Source organism: Chiloscyllium punctatum, chromosome 2 (genome assembly GCF_047496795.1).
Source record: "Chiloscyllium punctatum isolate Juve2018m chromosome 2, sChiPun1.3, whole genome shotgun sequence".
NCBI lineage: Eukaryota > Metazoa > Chordata > Chondrichthyes > Orectolobiformes > Hemiscylliidae > Chiloscyllium > Chiloscyllium punctatum.
Genome location: NC_092740.1, coordinates 31,618,330 through 31,640,108, shown reverse-complemented (window position 1 = coordinate 31,640,108; position 21,779 = coordinate 31,618,330). Strand labels below are relative to the sequence as shown.

The 21,779-nt window shown below is 42.8% G+C and overlaps 1 protein-coding gene across 2 annotated transcripts in view; it reads right to left on the bottom strand.

Annotated features, from left to right (window-relative positions):
* The window catches only part of LOC140495692 (protein WWC2-like), a 236,338-nt gene that overhangs the window by 6,216 nt on the left and 208,343 nt on the right, over positions 1-21,779 (bottom strand). For both annotated transcript variants that reach the window (XM_072594682.1, XM_072594691.1), the window contains exons 12-20: positions 21,647-21,770; positions 17,897-17,977; positions 15,418-15,504; positions 11,842-12,034; positions 9,971-10,135; positions 8,501-8,613; positions 6,102-6,279; positions 4,838-5,002; positions 2,197-2,289 (exon numbers count right to left, since the gene is read on the bottom strand). In XM_072594682.1, coding sequence (XP_072450783.1) covers positions 2,197-2,289; positions 4,838-5,002; positions 6,102-6,279; positions 8,501-8,613; positions 9,971-10,135; positions 11,842-12,034; positions 15,418-15,504; positions 17,897-17,977; positions 21,647-21,770 — 1,199 coding nt within the window. The remainder of the gene's footprint in view (positions 1-2,196; positions 2,290-4,837; positions 5,003-6,101; positions 6,280-8,500; positions 8,614-9,970; positions 10,136-11,841; positions 12,035-15,417; positions 15,505-17,896; positions 17,978-21,646; positions 21,771-21,779) is intronic.

The window sequence follows — 21,779 nt, the reverse complement described above, 5'->3', positions numbered from 1 at the left end:
ACACAGCAAGCCAGGTAGCATCAGGAGGTGGAGAAGTCAATGTTTTGGGAGTAAATCAGACAGAAAAGCAGATTCAACATTTCAAGGCCAATGACTCTTCTTCATATCTGGGGAAGAATCTTCTTGGACTCAAAATGTTAACTCTGCTTCTCTCTCTCGCTCTCTGCACAGATGCTGCCAGACCTACTGAGTTTCTCTAGCACTTTCTGTAATATTGCAATGTTCAGATTATGTATTCCCAGTAGGAATCCTTATTCTTTGGCCATATGTGCTGGAAATCAGAGGATCTGACCATGGCTTTCTACCCGCAGGGGATACCATGGATTGTCCATCATCCTTATCTTATCCATGGATAGTGCGTCATCCTTATCTTATCCACACAACTATAGACAATGTGACCTCTCAGCATGAAAATCCATTCATTAAGTTAACCCTCTGATGCTGGAGTTGTGATTTCTTTGACTCATTTAGTAATTTGTTTCTCTTATTTTCTTTCTTCTTCCTGTTCAATATGTACCTATATGATGCACAATTGGGGAAAACTTAGTCTGCTTTCAGTGTTTTCAATACCCTAAAATTGCTCCCTTAGATTTGCTATCCCCATGTCCTTTGTAACTGTGATCATCAAAACTGAACCTCCTGGTTCAATATGTTGGCTGCTAACACTGCTCAAACAGAATTAAGATAACCTTACTGGATTTAAATTCTATACATTTATTTTAATTCCCCATCAGTCTATATCCCTGGGCAACTGCTGTCCCACAACGTATCACCAAATTCAGAGCTTTGGGAACCATTCATTATATTAAAAAAACACAGCCTGGACTCATTATTGTTATATTGATGATTGTAAATTAAGTATAGAGGAACAGGTATCCAACAATCTGTGAAACATGTGGTGAATAATCATCTGGAAACGATTATGTAGGGAGCAGAATGAAATGAGTAAATCTTAACGCAGTTTCTGCTAGGCATGGATATGTACAAGATGACCTGCCAAGGAACAGAGTGGTAGATATATCAAATAGATCAAATCCCCAATGGGTGTTTTCATTGGGCTAGGAGAGGTGCAGTGTAAAATTCTTCTCATTTCACTATTTTTAATGTATTAATACACTGATTTATTTCTAAAGGTTCAAGAGGCATTTGGATGGGTATATGAATAGGAAGGGTTTGGAGGGATATGGGCTGGGCGCTGGCAGGTGGGACTAGATTGGGTTGGGATATCTGGTCGGCATGGACGGGTTGGACCAAAGGGTCTGTTTCCATGCTGTGCATCTCTATGACTCTATGACTACACAAAGGTATCAATTACAGTACACCTTACGTTTTGGACATTTAATGAATCCTTTGTAATTAAGTTAATAATCCTGCTGTAGAATTGTATGCATTGTAAAACATAAACATTAAATATGTGATTGTGTATGGATATATTCTAGGTTTCACACTTTGAAATCATTCTGAACATTCCCCCGAACCATTATATTGCCTCACACAATTCCAACTGTTCTGCAGCTCTACCTAGTATGCTAAAACCGTAAAATACAGGGGCAGAGTTCAACTATTTGGCTGGTTGAGTCTGCTCCATTATTCGATCATGGCCAATATGCTTCAGCTATTCTTCTACTGTCTCCCCATTCAATCAAGAATCTAACTACCTCTGTCTTAAACACATTCAATAACTTGATCTCCACAATCTTCTGCAGCATTACGTTCCACAGGTTAACTTTCCTCTGGCTGAAGAAATTCATCTCCATTTCAGTCCTACAGGATTGTCCCTTCACTCTGAGGCTGTGCCCTTTGATCCTAGTCTCTCCTACTAGTACAAACATCTTCTCCATATCCACTCTATCCAGGCCTTTCAGATTGATGTAAGCTTCATTGATTCCCCCCTCATCCTTCAAAACCCAGTTGACTACAGGTCCAGAGTCCTCAACTGCTCCTCATGTGACAAACCCTTCATCCTGGGGTCATTCTTGTAAATTTCCACTAGACCCCTCCAAGGCCAGCACATCCTTCCTTAGATTCTAACACAATGATTCTCTTCTGACAGTTCACAGACGGGCTGCAGTTGAAATTCCATTCTTTTGTGTTTCAATATGTTGGCACAGGCTCAAAGAACTGTACTAGTGTTATTCTGAAGTAAGATCTTCCCTTTCCAAATGTATTTTTCTGCACATTATTAATAAGACATACCCTTTTAACTCTCAAGCTTCGTCGTTCCATGGCATTGCGCACAAAAGGCGATCTTTTGGCTAATGTTGAGCTGTCACTGTCACTTCGATTCAACTGTTGATTAAAAAAAAAGAATTAAAGTACAAGATATAGCTTACAGCAGCGAACATGTTGAAATATACATCCGTATTAGCATCAAGCGCTCCCAACTCAGCAATAGGAAATGTCTGAAGTAAAGATGTCTGTCCTTAAAAAGTAAACCTTCAGTCCTTTGATGGTATACCAGACATCCTCTTGATCAGACTGACTGAATATGCATGGACAGGTTTATCTTGTATACTCATGCCCACTTGGAACTACGTTAAGATTTACTCATTTCATGTACAAGTTTGACAAGAGAAACAAGATTTTCATTTTAATAGTCTGGACTGGATTCAAATTCAGATCCTTCATGATGCAAGAACTTTAACCGACTGCATCAACCCATTCCCCAAGTAAGATCTATTATTTATTAAGATCCATCCCAAATTAGTCTTTATATATTAATCATATAAGTATTTTTAAAATTAAATGGCTAAACAAAGTTTCCAAATGTAATTCGCATTTCAGTCATCTAATAGTCTTTCATGGTTAACCTAATCAGCTTATTGTAGAATTATGAATATCATTGAAATATAAGGATAAAAAATTATTGCAAATGCAGCAGTGCAAAGTCTGATAGTTTTGATCACATTGTTCAAAATCTTCAGAACATTCCTCCAGTCCCACTATTCTGACCAGTAGAGTCCCACCACAATTTTCAGCTATACTAGGATGACGTTGCAAGCATTTCCTTTCCTGGGGATTAGACCTTGGTTTTAATTATGCTTCTCATCTGACTCCACTATAAACTACTGCTGGCTACACAACTGGTCTACATGCAGTTCTGCTCACTATTAATGATGCCATTACAATAGGAGACATGGAGGTGGACCAACATTTGTTTATTTCTCTGATGTACTTAGTGATGCAGAAAGTCTTGTGGTGCTATAATATTGTCCCGACCTCTGAGTCAGAAGTTCCGACTTCAAGGTGCACCTCAGAACTTGTTGGCCATGGAAGGTGCATTCATGCAGGCTGTATTCCTGATGAAGGGCTTTTGCCCAAAACGTTGATTTTACTGCTTCTCGGATGCTGTCTGAACTGCTGTGCTTTTCCAGCACCTCTAATCCAGAAAGGTGCATTCATAGCAAGACCAAACAGGTCGATTATCAATCTTTCCAATATACCTGATGGCAGGTTATAAGTCCAGAAGAGAATCCTGATCAAGCCTCCGCAGTACTTCACCCATAAGAGTGGACCAATCCAATAGAAGGTCCAACCCTTGGAAACAAGGTTGGGGGAAAAGACAGACAGGCTCAGGGATGATAGAAAGTTCACTAGTGCAAATGAAGTAAACAAACATGGAAAGAAGTTATCCTAATGAATGCCGAGAGTGATGGTGAATAGTCTCAGGAATGTGGGGTGTCTGTTACATGGACAGAATGGGCAAGTTTGTGTGAAGAGGAAATATATAAGATGTTGACAGACAGTTTGGTAACCAAAGTACACAGATTTATTATAATGGGAGGAATGTTAGAATGGAAGAACATGGTACCTGGATAAAATAATTGTTACTGGCTTTCAAATGTGCACATCTGCCTGTAGATTTATCAGGGCTTATTCTCCAATATGTGTTCCAATCATGGAGATATCAACTCAAGAAGATGTTGCAGGGAATTACTGGCATTCAGCCCATATATTTACGTCCATCATTGATGGAAACTATGTACTATGGACCTGCAACATTACACTTATGTCACCAGAAGCACAGTTTCATTGTTTTATTTTAGATGCCGAATATTTGCAGTACAGTAGTGCTTCGATTTACGAACTTAATCCGTTCCAGGACCCGGTTCGCGAACTGAATCAATTTTTCCCATTGTTTGGATAGCGTAAGAATGCTTGGACGGCTGTTCACAGCGTACGCACCAAAGACGAACTGAATGAGATCACGCGGGGCCTGAGAGCTGTTGCGTTCAACAAGCGCGTAGCAAAGCAGAACAACGAAACCATGTGGTCGCACACAGGCTTTTTGCGTTTGTACTTTCATTCGTACCTTGAATTTCATACGTACGTTGAGGCAAAATTTTACATACAATCCTGTTTGTAAACCGATTTGTTCGTGAACGGGATTGTTTGTATGTCAAGGCGCTACTGTATTTGGTTTTGCATTAGCACAGAATTATTGATTTGCCAAACATACGTAGGAGATATTTTGGATAAGAGGGAGATGTATGCATAGAGGTTGGTCACTGGATTAGTAATCCAGAAACCCAGGCTAATATTCTGGAGACATTTGTTTAAATCCCCTCACGGCAAATGGTACAATTTGAATTCAATAAAATCTGGAATCAGGTCAACAAAAAATCCATCTGGTTCACTGATGTTCTTTCGGGAAGGAAATCTGCCAAATTACCCAGTCTGACCTACAGGGGCCTCCAGGTCCACAACAATGTGGTTGGCTCTTAATTGCCCCCTGAAATGTTGCCCAGCCAATGATGTGCACACCCCATACAGAAATAAAGAGAAAAGAATCAACAGTTATAAATAGGTTTCAATACAACAAAAGGGAGTTTCTTACCCTGCAAATGTACTGATTTCTTTCACCTGGAGAAAAGGTTTGGGATCTTACAATCATGCTGTTCCTCACAAAATGCTTTTGCCTATTATTCAGATTGGACTTGTCCTTAGGCCTGACAGCCATGCACTCCACCACAGCCTCCTCTGTGTTCATTTCTTTGTCAACCTGTGGAAATTGGGTTCAAACTTTTTATCAGCTGCACTATAAAAACTGTCCACAGGATAGTTCACCCAATGTCAATGGTGCAGTTACCCTTACTAAAAGCAAGCCTTACACTGAACGGTAAATGGGATAGCTTGATAAACTTAGAAAGAGCATGGGCTGGTGTAAGTTTTCCTTGATTGGAGAATTAGAGGAGGGGTAGTGATGTAAATGGTAGTGATAGAGTTAGGGCTAAGGTTAGGGTTAGTTTTGGTTGCCACTTAATCTAACCACACAGGTCAACAGGTTGCCACAACATTAGACTTTGAATATTCCGAAGGATAGTGTGATTGAACACTCAGTTCAGGAAGCAGCAGTTTTGTAATATCAATACATCAAATTATTCACTACAGTCTCAAACCAAAACCATTAAAAGATAATGACAAGCCATGCAAGTGTAAGAAGCACCAATGCTGGACAGTCTAATGAAGTTTTGAGTTAATTGGCATCCATGCTGTTGACCCACATTCTAACATTTAGTGGCATGGGTTCAAGTCAAATTACTGAGGAGCTGTGTATTCACATCTCCAACAGGCTGATTATAAAATCTCTCTAACATTTAACCCGAGACTAAACAAATGCATACCTTGCATCTTCACAAAGGAGGACACAATTAATGTCCCAAAAATGTTGGGAAACTCAGGGTCTAGTGAGAGGAAGGAACTGATGCAAAATCAGTATAATTAAGGAAAAGGTGTTGGGAAAATTGATGGAATGAAAGACTGATAAGTTCCCAGGGCCCAATAATTTACACCCCAGCGTACTTTAGGAAGTGGTCAGAGGAATAATGGATGCATTAGTAGTCATCTTTCAAGATTCTATAGACGCTAATTGATGCCTTTTGGAAATTTAAATATATTACATCTCTTGCTTCCCCTTTAACTAAACTGCTTCTTGCAGTTTCAACTTATTTTTCTTTCATCCCACTCATCAATAACAATAAGCAGGTACCATTTCTGCTCAAGTTATACAATTGTGTCATCATACTGGAAACAGTAAAGAACAGCTTGGTTCCAAAACTGCACAAAATTGACTGGAAGTAGATAACAGGAGGCATTCCTACCAGCATTGGCAGCACTGTGTCTGACTGCGTCACCCCACCTCTTTTATCATCAGTCATATTTGGGGGCATTTCTTTCAACGAAATCAATCCCGCTGCAATCTCTTCCACTTCTGAGTCTTTGCCAATGCCACTTCCTTCTTCCTGTGCCTCAGCAGCAACCTCCATCAGCATCTCCTGCCTGCATTAGCAACAAGTTATAAAACTCATTCAGGACTTCATCTGTTTTCTTCTGTTACTGTTTGTCAAAGTTCGACGTTTGAGTGGATAAGTGAGTGAAGATTTGCGGAACAGTTTAAGTATATGTGTTTAGAACTTTGATGATGGGGAGTGGTTTCCTGTACACTATCGAAGAACAGGGGGAGAGATAGCTCATGGGCCGGCACAGTGGCTCAGTGGTTAGCACTGCTGCCTCACAGCACCAGGAACCGGGTTCGATTCCTGCCTCGGGTAACTGTCTGTGTGGAATTTGCACATTCTGCCTGTGTCTGCGTGGGTTTCTTCTGGGTGCTCCGGTTTCCTCCCACAATCCAAAGATGTGCAGGTTAAGTGAATTGGCCATGCTAAGTTGCCCTTGGTCAGGGGTAAACATAGGGTAGGGGAATAGGTCTGGGTGGGTTATGCTTCAGAGGGTCAGTGTGGACTTGTTGGGCTGAAGGACCTGCTTCCATACTGTGGGGAATCTAATCTAATCTAATCAAAAGCTGACAGGAAGGTGAGGGTGAGGACCTTGCCCTATCACTGGAGTCAAAGATTCCCCTCCAGCGTGGAAACAGGCCCTTCATCCCAACAAGTCCACACCGACCCTCCAAAGAGTAACCCACCCAGCCCCATCCCTCTGACTAATGCACCTAACACTATGGACAACTTAGAATGGCCAATTCACCTGACCTGCACATCTTTGGACTGTGGGAGGAAACCAGAGCACTTACAGGAAACCCACTCAGACATGGGGAGAATGTGCAAACTCCACACAGACAGTTGCCCAAGGCTAGAATCGAACCTGGGACCCTGGTGCTGTGAGGCAGCAGTGATAACCACCGAGCCACCGTGCCACCCTAAGCTGGTGACCTGGATTTCCAGAAACCACCAGCAAGTGGCCCACCTGTGGAGGCTTACTCCTTGAGGGATCACTGATAGAAGGAATAATTGTTGAAGCTGGTGAAGGTGTTCCAATTAAATTGACTGTTTTGTCCATGATGGTGTCAAATGTCTAATGTGATGGATCCAGCTGACAGAAGGTAAGGCTTTTATCTCTTCTCGCAGGGTCAAGGACAGTGACGCTCTCAGAGGCTACTCCCACACCTGCCACCTGTGTCTCCAAGTGTCCTCAGGTTTGCAGCAATTAGAAGTCCCAAACACTGACGGCAAGTTGCCATGGTTTCTCAATTGGGTAACTAATCATCAGGGACGTGGTGTGTGGAAAGCCTGAAGTGGTAATTTGCTAGCCTTAGCTGTTTATGAGGCAAGAAAGCCCCCAGTAGACCTTCTCACCCTGCACTTAATTCCAAAGGTGGCAAGAAAGGGGTGAGTTTCTTTCCAAGGTCAAATTGCCATATTATTTCTGCTTCTGACCACCTCTTCAGGGAGGGAAGAAACCCCACACCCTATGTAAGCGTGTGTTAATGGCAAATAATGGTGTGATCTGTTGGACATAACTCCCTGCTTCTGTGTTGTAGCATCTGCATTTTTCTACATGTAGGGGGCCAGCTGTTGATAGAGAAAAAAAGACCAATGTCCACCCAGTTTGCCCTTGGTTTATCTTGGCAACTGCATGGTACAACAGTAATGAAGATGTTGATTAATTGTACTATGTACCATTGCTCCTAATAATGTGGACCAATGTCATGTGGAATCCGTGTGCTTTGAACCTGCTGCTCTCTAAGCCTGCATTAATCGGCCACCCATCACAAGACCTGAAACCTGCTATCATTACCTTTCTCCGCCTTATGAACCAATAACACTGCATAGTGAAGCAATTGCAATATTCAAACAGCAAATGAAAGCACTCTGTTAAAACAGCAGGCTTGACAGATCCGTCAAACTGTTCCATCTTCCCCTTTCCTCCCAAAAGTATTTGACTTTGATTCAGCACTCCACCTGGAGTGTCACATTAGAAGAGTTCACAGACGGTGAACTGTGACTTGCAGGCCACATTGGAGGATTACAAGGTGGCCCTCATGACATATGTTGCTTAAGGGCCTGCGGTCCTAGGCAAAAGGTCAGTGCAGTGGGCCCGAGGAGTCCTGGATCCCCAGCATTCTGCCTGAATGCCATTGGAATTACGTTGGGAGTATAGAAGAATGTCTGTGGGACTTCAATGACCCCATTCTTCCACAAACGGGAGCAGAAAATGTTCCATTCAGAAGGTAACTGGTCGAATATCACAAAGTCTACAATACCATTCTTCGCCTGCTTCGGCATCCTCTTCTTCATCTATAGCCAGCTCCTGTTCAACCGCCTGCAGTTCAACAGACGTCCTCTCCAACAATGCAGACACAGCATCCTGCTGGATCTGAAGAGAAGAAAGGCAATGGAAATGAAAGAAGTTACTGCAGAATATGGAGAATTATCTCCTTTCATGTAGAATCTTGTACAAATAATGTGGCACAGCTCACCAAAGGCAATTCACTTACCCCTAAAGAATGCAAGCTCTCTGCCGAACATAGGTTGTAATTAACTGCAGTTTCCGCCCGTGGAAATTACTTGTGATGCTTAAATTTCAGATACATAATTTATTAATGTGATTTTTATTTTTATCTACAGAAACCTGCTGGGCAGATTTATCAGACAATGAGGCATTTATCTAACTGAAATCTCACAAACCTGTGGCCAGATGTAAGATCAATAGATCAACTAATTGGCTTCACAACCCCTGTGAATCTCTGCCCGTGATACAGCAAAGTTAAACGTTTTAAGTGATTTCAGATTTTGTATTTCACACGCACTGCCGACCAACTTGGAGAGAACTAAGATGTTTGAACCGACTCAATTTTTTAATGTGACTCTGTCGATCACTCGCATTTTCAGACACCTAGGGGATCAAATCCTAAATCAAAGAGGGGTTTGTGTCTGGCAGGTGTTGTGACCTTGACATTGGGAAAATTTGAGAATCCAGAGCCTGTGCTTCTCAGAAGCATGTACCTCCACAATCCAACAGATGAAAGTGGGTGAGATACCCCAATGGCAGGGCTCACAGCTGGGGGAAGGTGAGCACTGCTGAGGGGTCGGAAGGGCAAGGGCATTTCAAAATGGAGGTGCTCTTGAAAGGCTCCAGAGGGCTGAAGGAAAGAAATGCAGAAGCGTTGGGGCCATCAGTGAGGAGGCAAAAAGTGCCACAAAACTGCTTTTGGCTGCAGATGTGAAGAGCAACCTCTAATATCCTGCAGTCCACTTACAAAGAGGACGTATCTGCAGCGTTGCCACAGCAGAAGGCTGTCACAAACGTGTTTTGCTGTGATAACGTGGCCCTGATATGAGGCCTTCCTTAACAATTAATCCAATCTATCAAGGGAATGTCCCAGCAACCTAGGATCATTTTGAAATTTGAATTCAATACAAAACAAATTGGGACTCAAAGTCTAATGATAACCATTGGCAATTGTTGGAAAAATCTATCTGGTTCACTAACGTTCTTTAGGGAAGAAAGCTACTGTCCTTACCTGGTCTAACCTGCATGTGACTCCAGGCCCATAGCAATGTGGTTGACTCTTAACTGCCCTCTGGGCAATTAGGGATGGGCAATAAAGGCTGGCCCTGCCAGTGACACCCACTTCCCATAAATGGATGATAAAAAAGGGGACCAATCCACCATGTTCCAGTCCGAGCAATGTTGACACCAAACCAGGGCCGACCTCCTGAATAAACTTTACCTTGACTGTAGTGCTGCAAGGCTCAGGTCTCAGTGAAGCTTCCTCAGTTTGTGCTTTGTTCTTTGGATGATGAATATTCACGTTCTTGTAATGTAGCATGTTGTACCAGCTTGTCAAGGTGTCCCCACGGGTGCAGAAGTCTGCCAGACTAATCTGGGTTCCAGCCTTTGGAAAAATGAGAAAAGAAAGCCCTCAGTCTGCTCATGGTTTATAACGATCTGGTTAGGGCGTTTGTATAAAATTCCTGTGTATTACCATCACACAGGCATTTCAGATCGGAAAGAGTTGCATTTTTATCGCGCTTTGTAATGCCTCTTGGAAAAGTCTCAAAAGGATTACTCTGAAACACACTGATGGTTACTGGTCTGGATTCTGTGGTAGTGACAAGAGTTAAACTGTCAGGATTCAAGTGGAAGTCATTACATTGCTGGCAGAAATACACCACGTCCCCCACAGGGTGGACTGTTGAGGTTCAACCACTCCATGACTATAATTAAGTAGAAATCACTGAACTGGTGAGAAACTGTCCCTTTGCATGATAACTTCCAATGGAAAACCCCTGGGAAGAGATGATAGGTTACTGAATAAAGTACAACTGGATTTTTAACGGCTGAGTGAAGGCATAAAGCTGGCTGTACATAGAATTGATAAGTCACTAGAATCAGGTAAGGTGCATTGAGGATATTGAGGGAAGTAAAACAGTGAAGCAGCAGCCAAAATCTACTATATTTTTCTCAGATATGGTGATAGTGTAAGAGGACTAGAACATGGCAGATGTTATCTTTATTGTTCTAAAAAGGGTTAAGAGTAAACCCAGTTACATGCAATTTTCACTTGGGACAGGCAGGGTTTGACAGTTGAGCCCACTGACCTCAAAAGCAGATCATAGGCATTCAACTGGTTAGAAAACACACCTCAGTTTGGCTCACCAGCCCTCACTCCCTCCTAATCCTCCTACACACATCACTATGTCTCCTTTATGCCAACCCATGCACCCATCCAACCTCATGTTCCCCCATATCCTTATGTCATCTCCAAAGCCACTCACTATTCACTGTGAGCAGACCACAGGTGAAATGTTCAGGTGAGAAAAAGTTTCTAACATCATTAACACTCATACTCACATAGTGGTGAAAAATAAACCCACTCCAAGTTTTAAATTCCTTTAAATGTTCAATATGGCATAAAAATATATTTTTATTCAGACTACTTATCAAAGAAACCTTACTCTCTGTATAGCTTGCTTAAAATGTCAATCAAACTAATCACAATTCTCTGCTGAGATCCTTGAGGTTTATGGAACTCAGCTAAGTATTTAAATACTTAATAATAGCTGTTGAGGAAACAATAAAAAAGACCTCGATTGGAACTGTTTGACAAGATGCCATTGTTTTTTGCCTAACATACACAATATGATCTGTCATTCAAAGCAGGCATGTATTTTAAACTCTCACTAACAGCTGCAGCCTTTTGTTAAACAGTTAAAGAGCAGTGGATTTTGACAACTTAAGATTGTGGCATTTGAACTGATCTCCTCTACCTTCAAGAGCATTTATGCCCACTTCACCAATTCATGCCGCCTGCATTGTGGGTTCAGCACTTGTAACAGTAAACACATTGTCTGTTTGAATTCAGCGCTAAGTTCAAATGGCCCTGCTCAATTTACGTTTCCTTGGGTGAAATCACATCAAGTCTCTGACCCCTTTCGGCAGAAATGGGAATCTTCCAAGCTCCATGAAACTCCAGCTCTAACTGTCCAGTATCTTTTAGATTGCTGCATAATCTTTCCAGCAGTTAACCTTCAAACTACTTTATGTTTCCTTATTATTGAGGACTATAATATATTATTTATAAAGCTTCAGCGCACTTACCAGACAATCTTCCAACAGTGTCTTCCCCACAGAGCAAACATCAACTCGCAGTGTCTTCTGATGTAAAGCAGACTGGGTAATAGCTACCCGGAAAACCTCATTGAGAGTAAGAATCTCTGCAACACTATGAACCTTTGTGCGGAATAGGCTGCTGGAATCACACGAGCTTGGAAGCAATGCAGCTCTGATGTACCTGCAAGATTGCAAAGTTACCTTTTAGACAATGGACTAAAATAGTTAAAGATTGAATAAGCAGCAACAGCATTGTTGAGTATATTTTCTTTTCATTCATGGTATGAGGTGTTGTTGCCTAGACCAGAATTTGTTACCCATCCCAAACTGCCTAGGGTGCAGTTAAGAGTCAACCATGTTGCTGTTGGCCTGGAGTCACATGTACTCCAGACCAAGTAAGGTTCCTTTCCTAAATGACATACATGAACCAGGTAGACAATTGACAGTGTTACATTAGCTTACCTTACTCAGTTTTTTAAATCGAGATTTTTAATAAAGTCAAATTTCCCCATCTGCTATGATGGAATTCAAACTCCTCCTACTGCTGAAAGGATTCAGGGCCAATTTGTTAAGCAAATTTATTGACAACAAGATTGGTAGAGTGGATAATAGTGAAGAAGATGGTTGTAGGTTACAGGAAGATATAGATGGGCTGGTCAAATGTGCAGACCAGTAGCAGATGGTATTTAACCCTGACAAGTGCGAGGTGATATACTTGGAGGAAGAAGCAAAATGAGGAAGTATTTAATGAGTAGCAGGACACTGGGCAGCTTAGAGAAACAGAGAGATCCTGGAGTAATTATTCACAGATCCCTGAGGTTGGTAGAGCACATGAATACAATAGTTAAGAAGGCATATAGGACTCTTGCTCACATCAGTCTTGTCATAGCATAAGAGCAAGGAGAGAACGTTGGAGTTGTACAGAGCGTTGGTCAGGCCACAACTGTGCACAGCTCTGGTCACCGCACTACAGGAAGGGTATCATAGCACTAGAAGGGGTACAGAGGAGGTTCACCTGGATGTTGCCTGTGATGGAGAATTTGAACTATAAGGAGAGACTAAATAAGCTTGGATTGTTTTCTTTAGTGCAGGGAAGACTGAGGTGGGATATAATTGAAGTGTATGGACAGGGTGAATGGAGAGCAGCTGTCTCCCTTGGTTGAGGGGTCAATCTCGAGGGGGCATAGTTTTTGGGTGGGGGCAGGAGATTCAGAAAGAATTTGGAAGCAAACATTTTCAGTCAGTGGGTGGTGGGGATCTGGAATGCACTGCCTGGGAAGGGGGTGTAGACTGGAAAACTTACAACCTTTAAAAATTTCTTGTATGAGTTCTTCAAGTATCACAACATTCACGGATATGGGACAAGTGCAAGAAGTTGGGGATTAGTGCACCTGTAGTGGTAGTTACATCAGTGCAGACTTGATGGGTCGAAGGGCCTTTTCTCCACTGTATGAGTCTGTGAATTTATCTGGTACAGGGTTCCGCAGATTTGTTTACCCGCTGGTACCACGTTATATTTAATGAAAACCCCTGAATATAAGAGCTAGTCAGTAGCTGAGTTTAAGCTGATTCATCCAATACTTAATCTGTGGAGGGGATACACCTTGAAAGTGTGCAGCATCATTTGTGCCTCTCAATAAATACATAAAGGATTTGTTCAGAGGCCCCGAAGCGGAATGATTGACCGCATAGTGGCCATGGCCTGTCCTGAGCCTACTTAGCAAGGACCAGTCCTGCTGTGGTAGCTTAAAGCTTGCCATTCAATAGATGGTGGCTTATCCTAGGAACCTTCGAGGACAATGGATCAGCAAATTGATAAATGGTAAATAGGAATGATGACCAGAAAAATTTTCAGGCTCTGAACGTGATAGGGTAGATGCAGAAAACATGTTTCCCTTATGTGAGAGTCAAGGACCAGAGGGCATCATCTCAGAATAATTTAAAACAGATAGGAGCAGGAATTGCTTCTCTCGGAGGATCGAGAATCTGTGGAATTCTTTTCCACTGAGGGCTGTCAAGGCAGGGTATATTCAAGGCTGAGATAGGCAGATTTTTGATCAATAAGGGAACCAAGGGTAATAGCGAAAAAGCAAGAATATGGAGTTGAGATTTATCAGTTCAGCCATTATCTCATTGAATGGCAGAGCAGACTCGGAATGGGCGGAATGGCTTACTTCTGCTCCTATGTCGTCTCTGATCTATGGAGTATTTCCTAAAGCTTTTATTTCAGATTTCCATCATTCAGAATATTTTGCTTTCTTCATCACCATGAATGGTAAGTTACTTCACAGTGACTAGAGTTTGAGTCTTGAACAAATGAGCGAACAACAGTCAATGGCAGAAAGGAAGAACCCCAAGGTCAGAGTTCATATCAGATTTAGGCCAGGATAAAATGCCACTCAAACTGATAGAAACTTTGGAAGCAAGGAAAACACTAAAGACTTGAGGGTATGAATATCAGGATTTGAATATTTATTCTCAGGAGGGACATGTTGCTAGCAAACATTTGAACTGATAGAGCGGCTGTGATGAGGATGCTCCCACAATGTTACTAACTGAGAAGGCCTACAATTTTGACCCAAAGCAACTAAGGGATGTTAATGTTGGTGCACTGAACACTTCTAGAGGAAGACAAAACCTGTGAAGACAGCAGTAAAGAAAAGAGACACATCGAGAGATGATCTTGCTGTGTGCTTGATTTTTTGATCATTAGATTCACAGGTTGGTACTTACCAGTTTTGGAACTAAGTTTTGAAGATGGAATGTTGAGTGGGGAGACGTCCACATCTACCCTGTTCATAAAGCCCATTGTATCAAACTAAAATCACACAGCTGATTGGCTCCTGGTCAGACTAGCAAAACCCAACCTCTTGGGCCTACTGGCCAGGTGTCTCCAGAATTCTGCAATTCCATGCAAAGGAGCTGAGCTAATGGCAGCCGAGGTGAAATGAGGCCCTTTAATGGACATCAGTCAACAATTTATGGGACTTAATTGGCAACAGGTCAGGAAGGCCAACTGGGGGTCTTCCCACCCAGTTTCTGAGGTGCTGGAAGGAGGTCACCAATCTCCCAGATTATCTGCCCTTCCCACCACCTTCTCCATCACTTTGGGGAGGGGAAATTCTGCCCACAGAGGCATTTACAAGCACAGAAGGAGGCGATTTGGCTGATCAGGTCCAGGCTGGTGCTTTGCAGTGTAATCCAGTCACATTCACCCACTCAATTTTGCTAGACATGGAAATCTATTTTGTTTGAGAGTCCATTCAGTTTTCTTTTCAAATCAAATCTTTTCACCTTTGCTTCCATCATCCACATAGGGCAATAGTTTCTCAGTCATAATCACTTACTGTGAAAAACTCAGATCTGCCTCCCCACGTCCTTGTACAATCAGTAAAAGGGAATAGCTTATCTAAGATTGTTGTAGTCTGTACACTCTTATCAAACCTCCCCAGAATATCCATTGTCCCAAGGAGAACAATCTCAGATTCTTACTCTAACCATTGCTGAATGTTGACAGCTCTGCCAAAGAATGGACACGTTGGTTTTCATAGACAGCATACTCACACTTTACATCCAGGTTGCACCAGGAGAGCTGTCAGATTCCTCAGCTGCACGGCAATTATAATGAAACTTGCACTGGTGGGATCATACCTGCCACAGATGCAGCAACAAAAATGAAGATGCAGATACAAATTTCTTCTAATCACGCCATGTAGACGTGTTATGACATACTTTTGAGTCAGGTGGGATTAAATCTGTGTTTCTGGCCCAGAGATAGGGACTCCTCACTGCACCACAAGAGCCCCTCAAATATGCATTTATGTCGACACAGAAATATTCCAAGTTTGATCCCTGCCCAGAGATGATTCAACTAATGTCAATGTACCTTCAATCATCCTCAGTGACCCTCGATTAAGGAAGTAAATATTTTCCTGCTCATTCTTGGTACATTTGGGAAAGCAAATCTTAGCAGGACTTATATACTTAATGGTAAGATTCTAGGGAGTGTTGCTGAACAAAGAAACCTTGGGGTGCAGGTTCATAGATCCTTGAAAGTGGAGTTGCAGTAGATATGATAGTGAAGGCGGCGTTTGGTATGCTTTCCTTTATTGGTCAGGGTATTGAGTACAGGAGTTGGGAGGTCATGTTGCAGCTATACAGGACATTAATTAGGCCACTGTTGGAATATTGTGTGCAATTCTAGTCTCTTTCCTATCAGAAAGATATTATGAAACTTGAAAGGGTTCAGAAAAGATTTACAAGGATGTTGCCGGGATGGAGGATTTGAGCTACAGGGAGAGGTTGAATAGGCTCGGGCTGTTTTCCTAGGGGCGGAGTGGTGGAGGATGAGGGGTGACCATATAGAGGTTTATAATATCATGAGGAGCTTGGATAGAATAAATAGACAAAGTCTTTTCCCTGGAATGGGCGAGTCCAGAACTAGAGGGCATAGGTTTAGGGTGAGAGGGGAAAGATATAAAAGAGACCTAAGGGGCAACTTTTTCACGCAGAGGGTGGTATGTGTATGGAATCATCTGCCAGAGGAAGTTGTGGAGGCTGGTACAATTGCAACGTTTAAAAGGCATCTGGATGGGTATATGAATAGGAAGGGTTTGGAGGGATATGGACTGGGTGCTGGCAGGTGAAACTAGATTGGCTTGCGATATCTGGTCAGCATGATCGGGATGGACCGAAGGGTCTGTTTCCATGCTGTACATCTCTATGACTACGTGAGCATCACTGGCAAGGTCAGCACTTACTCGCCATTGCTTATTTCTGTTAAGAAGGTGGCGGAGAGCTGTCTTCTTGAACTGCTGCTGTTTACGTGGTGTAGATACACTCAGGGCACTAACCATTTCAACCTGATCCAACCAACTGGCTTGTTCAGCATTTTCAGAGGCAGAGTCTGCGAGTCCCATGTCAGGCTGAATACATTGGATGATGTTTTCTCCTGGCCATTGGGTCTAGATCAAAGGCTCACAGTCTTAGGATCCAAGGGGAGGCCATTTTAGACTGAGGTGAGGAGCAATGTCTTCTCTCAGAGGTGGTGAACCAGTGGAATCCTCTACCACGGAAGGTTATGGAGGCCAAGTATTGAATATATATAAGGAGTAAATAGATAGATTTCTCTGGCTAAATATGTCAAGGCTTATGGGGAGAGTATGCAAGTACGGCATTGACTCAGAGAATTACTCATAATCATGCTGAGTGGCAGGGCTCAGTGAATGGCCAATGAGCTAATTCTGCCCCAATTTTCTATACTTCTGGGATGGACCAGGTAAGGACATTAGACTTCTTTCCCAGAAGGATTATTTCAAAAATTACTCATGGATATAGGTTAGGCCAGCATTTATTGTCCATCCCTAATTGCATGAAACGGGCAGTTAAGTGTCAACCACATTGCTGTGGGTCTGGGGTCACATGTAGGCCTGACCAGGTAAAGATGGCAGGTTTCCTTTCCTAAAGGCTATTTGTGAATGTGGTGGGTTTTTACAGCAATCTGGTGATTTTGTGGTAATTATTTATAAGACTAACATTTGATTCCAAAGTTATTAATTAACTGAATTTACATTTCCCCATTTGCCATAGTGAGATTAGAATTCATGTCACTGGAGCATCAACAAGGATATCGTCTAATCATCATTATCCAGCACTATGAACGTACAATCATAAGAGAAAAAGATTTGCTAAGAAACTCAGCAAGTCTGGCAGCATCTGTAAAGAAAAAAAGTTAATGTTTCAAATCCAATGAATCTTCTTCAGAAAGCAACAGCTTTGTACCGCATCTTTAATGTAGAAAATAAAGACAAATGTATTGACTTCAGCTGTGGTAGCCCAGCCCCAGAGTCAAACAGGCCTCAGCATATGCTCTATGTGCACAATTAACGGTGGTTGACTTGGATAATTTACTATTGGGCTGGTGGAACTATATCCGGGCAAGGACTCCTCAGGAGATCAGGAAGTAAAGGGAAAAAAGGGAAAAAGAAATTCAGGCTCGTAAATTCAGCCATGCATATTTAGTTTTTTTTAAATAATCACTTACCTCAGTCCAATCTGGATTTGAGCTGCCTCTAATGTGGAAGGTTCATCTTCATCATAAATAGCATCTTCAGTTTCATTTGGCCTAACAGCAATGTTGTAAAATTCAAGTTAATGGAAATTGTAAACTAAACATAATGAACACGAGAGCTGGGAATAATAAAAAAGTCACCATAAAATACATGATGAATTTACCCAGAGAACATGTCACAGCCATGCGCAAGTTATGGTTATGGACTTGGTTTATAAAAAGCACATGGGCATTCTGTTTAAGACATATTGCTGCACTTCCAGGAGGCACAGAGAAGCCTCAAATGTTTTGCTGGCTTTTGCAATGTGTGTTGTAGACATGGAAAACAGTGTACTTGTAATAAAAGAATAAAGTCCATGTTTCAATGCCTCTAGTGCACTCTGACAATGAGTACAGGGTGTACTGGGCTGACAATGTTGTAGCCCACACGCTGCCTCATGCTCCTCCTGAATATCCACCCCACCAGTAGCTCAGAATGATGGGGTTACCCCTTTCCAATTGCTTAGCCAATAAGTGAAGCAATTACCACTCCTCTCTCAATGATGATACTGTCCACTGTGCTTCTGAACTAGACTGGGAAACTTGCAGCAAGTGATCCCATGGAACTTGTGGACATTAGGTGAGAAGTGTTACACTCAGCTGGGACCTGCCTCATCACCTCCCACCAACTGAAGGTGGAAGCCATTTCAATGCTTACGCAGGTACGGAGTAGAACCTGTATTTTTCCTGCAAGTTTTGGAGTCACTGCTTCGAAAAGACAAGCTCCTGTTGTGACTTCCACCACAAAGGCCCACCTTGAGAGAGGAAGATGTGCCTCTGCTGCAGTACAGTGGCCACTTTTACATCATCCTTAAAGGTCCGACAGATTTTTGAGTCAGATGTGGGGAAATTAGGTTCCAGTGAGCTGCAGAGAGAAGGAAATGATGGGCCTGAAGGAACTGAGAGGAGCCATCAACTGAAGCTCATTGTGTCCTCAGTTGACTATAATAAGGGTTCAGCTAAAGAAGTTTTGTTGGAGGTATATTAGCAACTGTTGGTTTGTATCTAAAGTTCTGGTGGCCCACAGTAGCAAGTCAGCATCCGGCAGTGGATTCCCAATCTCTTGATGCCGACTCAGGTAAAAGAAGAAAGCTGGGATAAGGCCATTGTGGAGCATAAACACCAGCATAGATTGGTTGGGCAGAGTGGCCTGTTTCTATTTTACACATTTCTATTTGGTAAAACAGTAGAGAGTGGGAATGGAGTGAAAAGGAGCACAGAGTGTTTTTAGTTGTGCAGTTGCCCTAGACTTTCCAAGCTGAGTGGCTTAACATTGTCTCCTACATAGAAGGTGCAAAAAACCACTGACATTTTCTCTCTCAATTTTTATGATGTCTATATATTGCTGCCAAAGAGAACAATTTTGTTCTTTTCTCATTTGTGCAATGTAGAAATGTGTTGGAGAACGGCTCTTTGGCACATGAATCACTGGTGGGTGAATTATTTTAACGTATCTTTGAGAGAGAACAAACCATCCTAACCCAGTATGGGCTACATGTGACTCTAGTCCTGTACCAGTAGGATTGACTGTTAACTGCACCACCCCATCCCACCGAAGTGGCCAATGAAGCCTTTCAGTTGTACCATAAGGTGACCCGCCATCGCAGAGAAACTAAGGATGGGCAATAAAGCACTGGTTACCCACACTCTGAAAGTAAATAAGAACAGAAGGTGAGCTGCACACTCTAAGGCAGCTTCTATTTTAACATATGGATGGCTCAGTGCTTCACAGTGTCAGAGACCCAGGCTAATTCCCACCCTTGGTCTGTGTGATGTTTGCATGTTCTCCCCATGTCTGCATGGGTTCCCTCTGGGTGCTCCAGTTTCCTCCCACTGTCCAAAGGTGTGCAAGTTCGGTGGATTAGCCATGCTAAATAGTCCATAGTGTCCAGGGATATGCAGGCTAAGTGGATTAACCATGGCGAAGGCAGGGTTACAGGGACAGGGTAGGGGGGTGGGATACTCTTCAGAGGGTCAGTGTGGAATTGATGGGCCAAACGGCCTGCTTCCACACTGCTGGGATTCTATTTACTGACATAATTGCCGGCAACTGAGCTAGTAAAAGGGGCAGCTCCCACTGTCTTCAAAAGCTGCCACATGTCAGTCAGGCTCCTATATCCTGTTTGATATCAGCAAATCCCTCTCAGAAGTGAGCTCCAGAAGAGTGTTACAGAGACGGAGGCAGGCAGCTCTCGCATCAGAAACTAAGCTCAGGTACAAATGTGATGTCAAAGTTGCGAACGGTCTAGTTCAGCCTCTGGATGAGGTTGGTGGCTAGGAAACAGAGTTTGTGGCTGGGAATAAAGACTTTGGTCTTCCCAATAGAAGAATCGTCTGCTCACCCAAGACTGGTTGATGGATATGCAGAAATCATACATAACAGAGGGCTCAAGACATTAGATTAGATTCCCTACAGTGTGGAAACAGGCCCTTCGGCCCAAAAAGTCCACACCGACCTTCTGAAGAGCAACCCACCCAGTCCCATAACCCTTTGACTAATGCACCTAACACTATGGGCAATTTAGCATTGCCAATTCACCTGACCTGCACATCTTTGGACTGTGGGAGGAAACCAGAGCACCCGGAGGAAACCCACACAGACACGGGGAGAACATACAAACTCTACACAGACAGTCACCAGAGGGTGGAATTGAACCCGGGTCCCTTGTGCTGTGAGGCTGTAGAGCTAACCATTGAGCCACCGTGCCACCCATTTGTGGTGGTGAGATGGAGCCAGATATCATCAGTATGTGTGGAACTTCCTTCATTTTTCCACGGGGATGAGGCCATCGATGGTTAGATGAGCATTTACTGCCCATCCTAACTGCCCAGAAGGCAGTTAGAGTCAACCATATTACTATCGGTCTGGAGTCATATGTCAGCCAGAAGAGGTAAGAATGGTAAATTTCCTGCTCTGAAAGACATTATTAAACCAGGTGGGGTTTTATGACACATGAAAATGGTTACGTGGTTGCCATTAGGCTGTCTTGTACGTCCAGATACTTACTGAGTTTAAATTTCACCATCTATCCTGGTGGGATTTGAACATTAGCCTGGGTTTCTGGAATGCCAATCTAGTGACATAACTACTATGCCACCGTCTGCCCTGACATCGTGTTTTTGGATGATGCTGTCAAGAGACAACATGGAGATGAGAAATAGGAGGGGCCAAGGATAGACCCTTGTGGCACTTCAGGGATACCACTGTGAGGGTGGTTAGAGGAACCAGTACTAAGAGCATCAGGCAGGTCCATCCCTCTGGACAATGATGAAGTGGAATGGACTGGTTAAACATGTCAATGGCTGCAGACAGTTGAAGAGGATGAGGAGGGCTAGTCTAACATGGTCCCAGTGACAAAGATTCATTTGTGACTCTGGTTGCTGTTAATAATGTGATTTGTGGTTTTATTTTTAGAAACGGATAAACTGTCAAATGGAAACTGGAGGATGACTTTGGTAAAAAGCAGCTAAATGCACTAAAAATAGGAATTCCACTCCCCCCAACCCTAGTCAGACACACACACATACATGCATATATAGACATACACATGCACACACAAATACATACATGCCCACATACACCCACATACACATGCACACACACATAAATACACACATGCAGCATACGATTATCAAATGTGGCATCCTTGAGCCACCGTGAAACACAGGATATCATTCACATACCGTTTGACAGAAGCCTCATACACCCCGCTGTCCCCGGCCACAGATTCATCAGAAACGGCAGCAGAGACACATGCTGCTTTCTCTTCGACTCCATGTCCCACTGCTCCTTGCTGCAAATCAACACCTGCACACA